We start from the raw sequence: 12,692 nt of genomic DNA on the forward strand, positions 1-12,692 counted from the left end.
TCCGGAAGTAGTAGGTCATCCGGGTACTTTTCCGACTGTGTTTCGAATGCTATGTATTCAGACATACTACTCTGTTGATGTACTGTTTTTCACTTAGTATTCAATTTCAGATGAAGCAAAACAATGCATCGGCTGAATTAGGCTTGCTACGATAGTCGGTGTTGCCGGTGTTACCGGTGTCCAGACTCAACACCGGTTACATCACTTGCCCACCGTGGCACCGCCCACCGTCTTTTTGATTTTTTTTTTATAGTAATAAAATAATTTAGTTCAGTTAGAGAACAGACAATAGCTACAAATAAAAACTGAACGTGTCTGCTTAATAAAACCGGATCCGACCGTGAGTCTCGACAGGAGTCATCAGATTTAAGAGTGAGGAGCTGACTGAGATGATCGCGGAAGATTTGGTTTCAAAGCGAAACGTAAAAGCGCCTATTTAAGGGAGTTTGTCATTTGTTTTGTTGTTGTGTTTTTCATTAAAAATAATAGGCTAATGAACCCACAATTCAAGCAACCCGCAGCCGAATTGGCGCTAATTAAAAACCGAAAGTAAAATGTGCACGGCCGCACAGAGCGCGCATTGTTTACTTTCGCCTGGCTCCGCAGTGCGAGCCTCCGCACTACGCTGCTGCGCGGATTTATTTTTGCCGCGCGCACCCTCGCGCTCGTGCGGGCGCGTCGAGTATAAACGAGGCTTTACTGACGAACTAACAGTGTGCATTCATGGCGTGCATCTCAATCATAGACTGATCAATGCTTGATCAGTGCCCTGACTACTGAACTAGGGAACTGATTGAGACGCGCCCATGGCCTCACAGAGCGCGCATTTACAGACGAGCTGTCATTCCCGGTGTGTGCGCACTGGCGCGTTTTCAGTTCAGAGCGGTCGTGTGCATGTTACTTTCGGTTAGATAGAATTAGTGATTTAAAAGCCTCCGCCGGTGATACCGGTAATACCGGTGTTGTCACACATCAATTAACCGGTGGGAAAATTTCCTCACCGTCACATCCCTAGGCTGAATGTGCTTGACATTCACATACTGTACTTGCATAGAGTATATTTTAGGCCTACGAGGCTGATTCGAAGCCTTTTCTTCGGTGTGAAATGGTTCCAGACTGGGCACCGGCACCGTCATCTTGTCGTGGAATGGGGGAATGCATGTTGGAAAAAAACAGCAGCACGGAAAATGCTAATTTATTAAAGATACAAAAAAATAAATAAATACAAAAAGACACTAATCCAAGAAAACTACTATTCCCATGATGCCAGAATACATGACCGCAGCAGCATGCTCACGTGATTATGAAAGAAAGAACGGCGCTTTCATTCGCCAGCTTGAAACGAAAGAGTGAGCTGCACTGAATCTAAAAGGTGCTTTGATTAACCAATGGCGCAGGATCAACGACCACAAAAACAAAAGCGAACGAACGAAACACAAAACATCTGGGGGGAAATGGTGAAAAGCGACCAACCGAAACAGAACTGCATTCACATTATTGAGTAGTTCCAGTTCGGGACCGGACCGGTAATGTTCATACATGGTTTGACACAACGGAGAGTGATGCAGGTACCATCTGCTGCTGGGACCCAGTGAAACGTCCTCCATGCGGGGCGGATGGTTAGTGTTCGTCTGGACACGGGGGCGGGGACAGGTAGCCGTTGGTGCCGTGAGCCCCGTTGGTCCCGTTAGTGTGGTGTTTCTGAAAGGGAGGAAGAACCTCGTCTTCATCAGAGCTGGATTCAATGTCACTGCGGTCATCCTTTGACACCTGGGAAGATTATAGAGATGCTTAAGATCACAGTACACACTATACTTATGATTGAGTTGAGATACTATACAAGTAATTCAACTACAGTAATTGCAATGATTCATAAACATTTTTCTTGTGATAAATTATTGGAGAAATAAGCTTGAATCTGCTTAAGTAGCATTAGCACATTGCAAGACAATTAGATGTGATCATACATTTAACAGTTATCTAAGAATAATTCCCCTATTTCCTGTCAATATACACCACAGTGTTTGGGGTCAATATGATTTTTTTATGTACTTGAAATAATTTATTTGAACAAAAATAATAGGGCTGGGTAAAAAATATTGATTTCTCGATTTTAATCGATTCTCATTTTTACGAACCAATATCAATTCTTAAATCCCAAGAATCGATTAGTCATCCTGTTTTCAGTTGATGAATGAACGGATATGAGCGCTTCTCCCATCTGATAAATCGCAATAATCTTTGTGCTTTGTTGCTATTCGGGACCGATCTGAGAGCAACTCTGAGCAAGGAAAATACAAAAACTTTTATCTTAGTGAAGAGGCGGGGCTGACCCCGTTGCTACGCATGACTTTTATAGTCTTTTGAAGACTGTGATTGGATGGTTGTCCAAAAAGGGGAAAAAAGGAGCGCTTTTAAGTATAGGGTCTATTCTAAGCCTTCACTTTGAAATTACAAGCGCAAATTGTCCTATTTTACCGTTCTTTCTCTCTCTCTCTCTCTCTCTCTCTCTCTCTCTCACTCGCACACACACACACACACACACACACACACACACACACACACACACACACACACACACACACACACACACACACACACACACACACACACACACACACACATGTTTGGTTTTCATCTTTTATGGGGACTTTCCATAGGCGTAATGGTTTTTATACCGTACATACCGTATATTATATCCCCCTACACTGCCCCTGCCCCTAAACCTAACCCTCACAGGAGACATTCTGCAATTTTACATTTTCAAAAAACATCACTTTTGTTTTCCTCATGGGGACCTAAAAATGTCCCCACAAGGATGAGGATTTCGGATATTGCTATCTTTGTGGGGACATTTTGTCCCCATAACGTGATGATTACCAGTCCACACACACACACACACACACACACACACACACACACACACACACACACACACACACACACACACACACACACACACACACACACACACACACACACACACACACACACACACACACACACACACATTATATATATGTATATAAATCCTTTTATTATTTACCATGCTGTTAATTTTCTATAAGGTATTTGATTGGCTTAGAACTATAAACATTGTTCCACTCTTTCCAATTACACTGATTGCTGGCATGTCTATTTAATTAGTGGTTTGAAAGTTGGGTTTAATGCAACAAACATGATCCCTGCACGATCTAATCTATAGAGTCTTAAGTCACTGTCATCCATTGTCTGCAACACAATTCTTCTGCATTTTCTCCGCTGCTAAAGAAACTCTTAAGCCTCTTAAAAGTCCTCGTTGGTGCTCCTAACAAATTTGACCTTAAGACCTCTTTTAAGGGTTAAGATGCTTTCTGAATAACTTTTTTCTTTACTAGGATTTTTTTTGTGTTAATTTTAAGAGTAAACGCCCACATTTCAAAGAATTTTCTTAGAATTTTGTCACTAGGAGCTACTTTTTGCATTAAGATTCTTAATGAATAAGGGCCCATGTCTTCTCTTCCGCCTTAATACCAGTTACAGTGCGAAATAAACATGAATGAGAATCTGAAAGTGTGTTAAAAGATACAGGACATCTTACCGAAATCCGTATCATGTCACATGGAATTGCTTGTCAGTAAAGACGTCAGTAAAACAGCTTGTAAACAATGTCATGTAACGTCACATTTACCTCAGAAAAACCATATCCACTGTTCATAAACTCGTTAGTGAGCTAGAAAAAGAACTCTAGAGAGGAGCATTTTGCTAAATATATGCACCATATTATTCGTTATGATTTTTAATGTTCTTCAATATTTAATGCATGCATAAATAAATCTGGCAAGTTTTTATGACAGCCACCATTTAAATGTTTATTTAATGAATTAAAGTACAAATATGATTATGTAATTGTAAAGTTAATATTATAACTTTATTATTATAAAAAAAAAAACATTTGAGTGTAATTTAAGTGTTTGCATAGTCCACAAATCAGTCAATTTTTACCTTCAATATTATAGTAGGCTACAACTGACTCTCATATTTTACGGCATTAGTTCAGAGATTTGTTTTCCTTGAGAAATTTTGCCATGAAGCCTATTGTACCTGATATTTATCCAATTTGAAAGACAACCGTTTATCCAGCCCATCGGATTGAGCCCTGCCAATGGTGAGTTCCCAGACCCAACATCTGGATGTGGGTCTGGCTTGTTAGGCTAGCAAGCTTGTGAATCGAAATCAAATCTAATTGTGAAATTTGTGATTTGTGAAAGCCCAGCCCTAAAAAAAATTAATATTGAGAAATATTATTGCAATTCAAAATAACTGTTTTCTATTTGAATATATTTTAAAATGTGTTATTCCTGTGATCAAAGCTGAATTTTCAGCATCATTACTCCAGTCTTCAGTGTCACATGATCCTTCAGAAATCATTCTAATATGATGATTTGATGCTCAAGAAACATTTATTATTATTAATGTTGACAACAGACGCTTCCTATTTTTGTGGCTCCATGACACATTTTTTTCACGGTTCCTTGATGAATAGAAAGCATTTATTTGAAATGGAAATCTTTTGTAACATTTTAAATATCTTGACTTTAGTTTTAATGCATCTTTGCTGAATAAAAGTGTTAATTTCTTAAAAAAAACATACTGACCCGAAACTTTTGAATGGAAGTGTATCTGTAAAGTCAGACTCTAAGAAGCTTAATGCATTCATGCACAGAACACAACTATTTTTTAATCAACTACTTACATGTAAAGGATTCCATTTTCCCGCCTTTGATGGCAGCGTGCGAGGCAGAGAAGAAAAAGCATATACCAAAAAATGAGAAATACAGCAAGAACCAAAGTTTGATAGTAGATGTAACAATCAGATTTTTAAATCAACATGAAACACAGCTCACAAGATGATCTTTAATGAGGAAAAAAAAGTTATTTTTATCCATTGATATTTCTCTGACGATGGTCACTTTACCTGGTTTTGATCACAGGATCAGGGGTGCTATATTTAAAAGTGTAATTTATGTAATGCATCTTATTTTAATATAATACTCTTGTACACACATTTACGTACATTCATATTTGTTTGGTTTGTTTGTCGGAGAGACGTTATGCATTTTGGAGTACATCTAAATTAAAAGACACACATAAGCAATAACGGGTGATTTATTTGCTACTACAATCTTTTAACAGCAATAAATATGAATTTCGCTGCTTCAGCTTGGTGACGTCAATTATGAAAAATTATTTTCTTTGCAAAAACATGCAATAAATGAATAATCAACAATAAGACCACGCGTACCAGTCTTATTTTAGTATCATTGATATGCCAATATAGTTTGTGTATATTTTGATACTATAATTTTAAAGTTTTAGTAATTGTGTTGTGTTTTTGTCATTTATATATATATATATATAATATTTCAAGATAAGCTAAACAAACATAAGAAATGTCGCCTTGGCAAATAGCTGAAATGGAATAAGGTTTTTCTTTCTTAAATATTTTATTTCAGTCAATGTTTGTTTCAAGTAATCAAACAGTTTTTTTTTATTATTGTTTTAGTTAATGATAATAACCCTGGCGTTTACTTTAGTAATATAGGGTTTGATTTCATGCTGATTTAGAAAGAAAACCCAACTCCCTCACATTTAACTGTTACACCCTTCATGAATGCACCATGATAAACTGAAATGTTTCTGATAAACTCAATTTTTTAATTTTACAAATATGCTGTGACAATCAATATCGACATATAAAACTATCAAATATCACCCTTGTATTGTTTATAATCCCTATATAATATGAATAATTATAACACATAACAGTATATTATAGCGGTGTATTTCTGCCATATGGACATTACTTTGACACACTCATCTGATAACAGCATTTTCTGTAAAGCTGCTTTGAAAAAATATGTATTGTAAAAATACGCAATACAAAATAGGGCTGTCACAATATCAGATTTTTCACTGGGCGATTATCGTGGCCAAAAGAATTCACGATAACGGTATATTGCGATATCTATAGAAATGTTGAAAAAAAATGCTATTAGTCAAATCAATCTTTAATAAAAAAAAAAAAAAAGAATCACACCATTGTTTAAAAAAGGAACAATTATACAATGGCAACGAATTTGAAATAAGTTCCTTCTGATGAGGCTTCTTATTACAGAATGAGAAAGGATTATATTATTTTATAGTATTCTATACAGTGATAAAGGCAAAGTCGATTGGCATTGCATTATAAATATACATTATCCTTATGAAAATACTCAAGATGACTCAAGAACACAGATAAACCATAATACTGTCGCAATAGTGTTTCTGTTCATGTTTAATCAGTCAAAAACGCTTCTATCTGCGTTTTATTCAGCTACAGCGATCGCTGTATGTCTTTGTCCATGTTAGGGATTTCCTGGAAAGTCATATGTTTTATTACTCCTATGAGTGTCACTTGTGGACTGTTTGCGCAACGGCGCCCTCTGGTGTCGAGTATGAATGAAGCATAAATGACATGCGAGACTTTAGCACTCCATAATGCTCACGTCATCTATTGTGGGTGAAAATAGAAAAAAATACTGCTGTCTGAAGATATTTGAAGTAAAAATACTATAATACATATGTTTTTTATTTCAATGAGCACGCTTTTGGACTATAGGCCCTGAGGGATGCCATTTCAGGACTAGCTAAATAATTGCAACTTGCTCTCTGTAGAGTGGCCAAATCTGCTAGATATCAGAGGATGAGGTGGGTGAAGAGGCGTGTACTATTATTTTAAATTTTACAGTTATTGCCAATACCAGTATATTGTGACACCCTTAATTAACATGATAATATATATATTTTTAAATACCACGATTATTGTCAATATCGGTATAATCGTAGCACCCCTAATACAAATACACTTGAATTGAATTGTCAATAGCTTTGCTGATTTAATGGGCCAATATATTCAAGCGTGATGGAGGAGATGTGGTTTTCTGAAGCCTCACCTTTCCTCTGGAAATGGCCCTGTAGGCGGTGCGCACTATGAGATACGACCAGAAGGTGTGCAGGGCCTGCAGCAGGACCAGCAGCATGTTAAACACCCACCACGATGGATACGGCCCAACGATCTCCCAGCTCTCAAACACAGTGGTGTTTAAAATCCTGCAAAACACACACATTTTATTACAACACTTCAGGATATTCCATTCGTTCAAATATATTCAACAAACATGGCTTCAAACCCCTTACGTGAGATTAGTGTTATGGTAAAAAATAAACCCTGCCATCAGCTTTATTGCTGCATGTCACCAGCCACTGTACTAGTAGACGTGACTAGTTCTGGTTGTCCTAGTAACGGTTATGAACGTCAGCACAGCTAATATGTTGTTCCACGTCATTACATGTCGCCAGTCAATCAGTTTTTATGCCACGAAAAAGGTTGTATATAAATTCACCAGTGCATGACGTAATAACTATCCACGTCGACAACACACACACCAGACTGTCTGAGTCCACTCGCACTTTTACTAGGTGTGCACTTATTTAAATGGAGACATATCATAGACTTCTATTGATTTTATATACAGTACATCTAGACTTTTTAGAATAAAATCTCTTTTATTTATTAAGGGCCAAGCACTGAATTGTATCCATTAGTTTTCTTATTACTATTCTTTTTTTCCCTTCTTCCACTCTTGAAGTTGAAGATTTGTGTGAAAATAAGTCAATTTGGCACACAGATAGAGTACAGTCTGAACATTAATAACCACAGCAATTTAATTCTCTAACTCAATCCCTCTAGAGACACCAAATGTCCAAAAGTTGAACTTATATTTATGCTAACAACTTACGAACCATAAGGGCTAGAAAACAAAGTTCCTGATTCCTTGGCTCAAGACAATTCTCCTTTCCATCACAATAATTTTTCCGCCATTTTAGAATTTTCTGGAAAACACTTTTTCAAACTTGATGGTTCGTCAGATTTTCACCAAAATTGGCACAGATCATCTTTAGACCGTGCTGGAAAAAAGTTAAAATATTATGGAGGAAAAAAAAATATATATATATATTCTTGAATAACGCGCAAATGAATTTGAAGAAGAACACGGCAAAATTAATGCGAGGCTTAATCTCTGCAAAGACTTGGCGTAAAAAGACCAATATTGGTACATGTCATCACAAGCATGACTTGAGGCTACTTGCAGGATTTCGGCAGAGTGCCAGCTACTGGTCAAGAAATATGAAAAAAAAAAAAGTCAGTCATTTTATATATAAAGCATCATTTCAAACAACAATCTGACCAATGTGCTGTACATATACAGCATAGAGCATAAAACAATAAAAATGACAACTAACAAACAATAGAACAGATAATATGACTGATTAAAAGCAATTGCAAACAGATAAGACTTTACGTTTTGATTTAATATTATCTACAGTTGTGGCAATTCTAATACTAACTGACAGACCATTCCACAGTTTTGTCGCGACTACTGCGAAAGCCTGGTCACCATAAGTTTTAATTTTGTCCTTGTTTTAACTATCACTAATAGTCCCTTGCATCGATACCTTTTTACTTCTGAACAGTAGGGATGTGACGGTGAGGAAATGTTCCCACCGGTAAATCGTCGTGTGACTGCACCAGTCATACCGGTATCACTGGTGGTGGCTTTTAAAATGCTAATTCTAAATCGAAAGTAAAATGCGCATGGCATTCATAACGGAGCGGAGCAAAGCGAGTGTTTTCAATGAATTCCTATGAAAGTTAAGCTTCCATAGGCATGAACTGAAAACGCGCCAGTGGACACGCACCGGGAATGAATGACAATGCGGCCTTGAAGGAATGACAGTGCGGCCGTGTGCATATACTTTTGGTTTAGAATTAGCGCCAATTCGGGGGCGGCAGTTGCTTGAATGGTGGGTTCATTAGCCTATTATTCTTAATGAAAAACACAAAACATTACAATGACAAATTCACTTAAATAAGCGATTTTACATTACATTTAAGTGAATGTTTTGGTTTAACATTTAAAACCAAATCTTCAGTTCCTCACTCTCTGATGAATGAGATCTGACTCCTGCTGCGTTTGTGCTGCGGCTCTCATTCGGCTCGAGCTGTATTGAGCAGACACGTTCAGTTTTTAATTGTAGTGTCTGTTCTCTAACCAAACTAAATGATTTTATTGGTAGGCAACTGATGTTATCAGTGTTTCGGCAACACCAACTATCGCAGCAAGCCTACAGTTTGCCCAAAAATCATAAATTGATACCCAATTTTCCTGTCAACCATTTTGGACATTAGCGATTTTGAATTTTTTCGTAAAATGCTGTATTTTACAAACACATGAGCTTCTCTTTACAAAACTTGTCATGTGTCATTGGCACCATGCCCTGGAGGTACTCACTTTACAGAGACAGTGCCACTTTATGGTCAAAAATCTCTGACTCAAAAAGAGTCCAAAAATGCTAATAGCTTTTGATTTAATTTAGTCTATTTTAATGAAAATAGAGTTGATAGATTCCTTACCGAGAACAAGGATACCAGTTATGCCATATTTGGTCAAAATTGCTGTCTGGCATTTTGAATTTGTTTAAAAACCTACTTTTTCAAACTTCTCCTAGACCACTGGTCCGATTTTCACCAAAATTGGCTCGGATCATCTTCAGACTATGCCGGCAAAGAATTTCTGATAGACAAAACCGTTTTCAAATAAAAAATTGATGGCATGATGCCAAGCTGATTCTGCAATGCTTTGCCATATTGATACCAAACTTTGCATGCATCATTGTCCCCTCAAACCACGGCAATTTGATAACAGCGCCACCTATTGGTCAAAAGTAATAAGCAATTAAATCACATCACTAGTGTATGTATTTATGATTTTCACAAATGTTGCTTTGGCAACTAACTGAAATGAAATAAGTTAAAGATGAAGTACAAAAATTTCTAAAACTAAAATAAAAATAAATGAAAGCTTAATGCAAATAAAAAAAGTAATAAAAATGAAAAAAGCACATTACAAAATTACTAAAACTTAAATTAAAATGAAAACTGAAAAAAAAGAAAAGCTAAATCAAAATATAAATAATTAACTATTAATATTAATAAATACAAAATAGTAATAAATATTACATTAGCGTTTCCGAACCTTCTGAGATTCAAAAGTTAATGTAGATCTGTAAATAAATTCTTTTTAGTACGTTATTATAGGACAAAGTATAAAAATGATTAATGTAAACAAACGAAGCAAGATTTCAGATTCTGCAGGTCACTAGATCAAATGTAAAGCAATTGTAAAGATAGTGATCACACAAAAGTTTTTTTTTGTTGCTTCCGCTGTAGCACAAGATGCATGACTCTTAACCTCTAAAATAAGACTAAATCAAAATTGACATGAACTCGCACTGCAGCATATCAGTGAATACAGGGACTATGACAGCAGCTCTGTGAAGGCCATTTCATAATCATTACTAAATGACAGTGAGGACTCTCTGAGGACCAGGGACTTGGGCTGCTGCGTCACATCCATCACCAACCGAACGGCTCCTCACGTGGAGCTGAATCTAATCGCACTCCGTGATTAGCCCGTTTCTCTAATTCCATTAGAGTCACACAATGAAGTACTCAAAAGCCACAGTAGACACTTAGATGAGGTGAGTGAATAAAACGTCTTTCCAGCACTAAATGATTAATGAGGAAAGCGAGAAGAAAAAGCACACGACTCGTTCTGAAGAATAGAATCATGTCAAAATAAAAATGGATCTGAAAAAGTCACAGTCGTAAAACTTGAGAGACATCGTTACACCTGGTATTAACATCAGCTAAATTCAAGTGCAAACGTGCTCCAAACGTTATGTAATCAGATCAAACCACATTTAGAGGTAGTCAGAAGTGTTCATGCTAAGTTGAAGAAAAATACTTTCCCAGTATTTTATATATTTAGGGCTGGGCAAATTAACGTGTTAACGCGGGCGATTCTTTTTTTTCAGTTTAACGCAATTAAAAATATTTAATGCAATTAACGCAACATCCATTTTTGCCATTTTTACATTATATGATCATACTCTTATTCATGTTAATGCTTTTAAACATCTAAGCGCGGCAAGACGCAAGGGAACGCGCTGTATGTCAATGTCCTGTCTGTGTGGGTGCGTCTCAATCAGATCCCTAGTTCAGTAGTCAGGGCCAATCAATATACTTATTCACCACCTAGGGAGCTAATAGAGGGAAACCCTGACACACACACACACACACGCCAGTCTCATGCACACATCAAGTTGTCTTTCGCTCTTTGTGTTGGAGTAGTTTTCTCTCCCTCCAGCAGGAGGCGTTGTAGTTGTTACGAGTGTTATGTTTAACCTTTACTAGAAGAAGAGTTAGAAAAACAGCACATGTGAATATATGGCTGACAGCAGAATCCACTTCTGACGTGATCTACATTCATCCTTCTTTGTTGTCTTACAGAAAGCATTGCTTGTGAGTATTTTATGTTTAATATGAGGCTTAAAGACAATATTTGTGAACATTTATGTTAAACAAGATTATATTTCATAGTTTTTAGTTTTGATGAATGTTAGCCAGACTTTGCATAATACATGTGAACTTACATTAGAATACAGTCTACATGCTGTTTATTTGTTTCTTTTTGTAGTTTCACTCTGTCGATAATTGAAGGATACGTCAATAAAAGGACATCACACCTGTCAATTGTTGAGGAGTTTATCTATCTGCATAGCTGTGTCTGAGTTTAACAGTGAGGGCAGAACAGTGAAAAAGCACCTATCTACGCGACAACAAGTGGATGTTACTTCAGCCTCAGCATATTCAACTATGTCTGATGAAGGGAGAAAAAGCGCAGCGTCCGTCTGCTCCAAGAAAATCGCATCGCTCCAAGAGCTCTAAAGGTTCAGTTAAATCATCTGCCAGTATAGCCGCTCTCAATGCTCGAGCTAAAGCTGAAGCAGCTCGTACAAGAGCAGAATTTGCAAAGATGGAAATTGAAATGAAAGTTAAGAAAGCGGAGCTTAAAGTAGAAGAGGTGCGTCTGGATGCCACACTACAAGCACTACAACAGCAGTGTGATGCAGAAGCCGCACAAGCTGAGGCGTATGTCTTCGAGAAAGCGGCCACCGATCTTGAAGAAGAATCTGCATTGGGGTCCGTGAAGGTAGATCCCACAGAACGTACTTGTGACTATGTAAAACGCCAAATAATCCTAAAGGCAGATTCAAGTCCATTTGGCAACACAGAGCACAATGATACTCTAGCAACAACTGTCCCATACGTGCCACCAAAACAGGAACCACACCAGTCTATGGACACAGAGTATGTCCATCTATCGCCGAGCGCAGACAAACATAAAGATGTTCCCCAATGTTCCCAAGGCATTCCTGTGCGGAAACCTACATTTGGAGCATTACCGACACATCAAAGTACGGGTTACACTCCACGAGATGGCAATATGACTGATATAGCCAGGTTTCTAGCACGACGTGATTTGCTCACTGGCGGCCTCAGGAAGTTCAGTGACAAGCCAGGTGACTATTGGGGAATGGAAATCTTCATTTAACAATGTTATTGATGATTTGAACCTGTCTGCTAGCGAAGAATTTGACTTGATGATCAAATGGCTCGGAGCTGAGTCCGTTCAATGTGCAAAACGTCTGAGAGCAGTGTATATTAACAGACCCTCTGAAGAATTGGGCAAAGTATGGGAAAG

The 12,692-nt window shown here is 37.4% G+C and overlaps 1 protein-coding gene across 1 annotated transcript in view; it reads right to left on the reverse strand.

Annotated features, from left to right (window-relative positions):
• Positions 1 to 249: 249 nt before the first annotated feature.
• cers6 (ceramide synthase 6) overlaps positions 250 to 12,692 on the reverse strand; it is a 93,773-nt gene continuing 81,330 nt past the window's right edge. The window contains exons 9-11 of the mRNA XM_079822523.1: positions 6,978 to 7,134; positions 4,736 to 4,759; positions 250 to 1,770 (exon numbers count right to left, since the gene is read on the reverse strand). Coding sequence (XP_079678649.1) covers positions 1,621 to 1,770; positions 4,736 to 4,759; positions 6,978 to 7,134 — 331 coding nt within the window. The 3' untranslated portion in view covers positions 250 to 1,620. The remainder of the gene's footprint in view (positions 1,771 to 4,735; positions 4,760 to 6,977; positions 7,135 to 12,692) is intronic.

This window comes from Gobio gobio (genome assembly GCF_949357685.1).
Source record: "Gobio gobio genome assembly, chromosome: 7".
Classification (NCBI taxonomy): Eukaryota; Metazoa; Chordata; class Actinopteri; order Cypriniformes; family Gobionidae; genus Gobio; species Gobio gobio.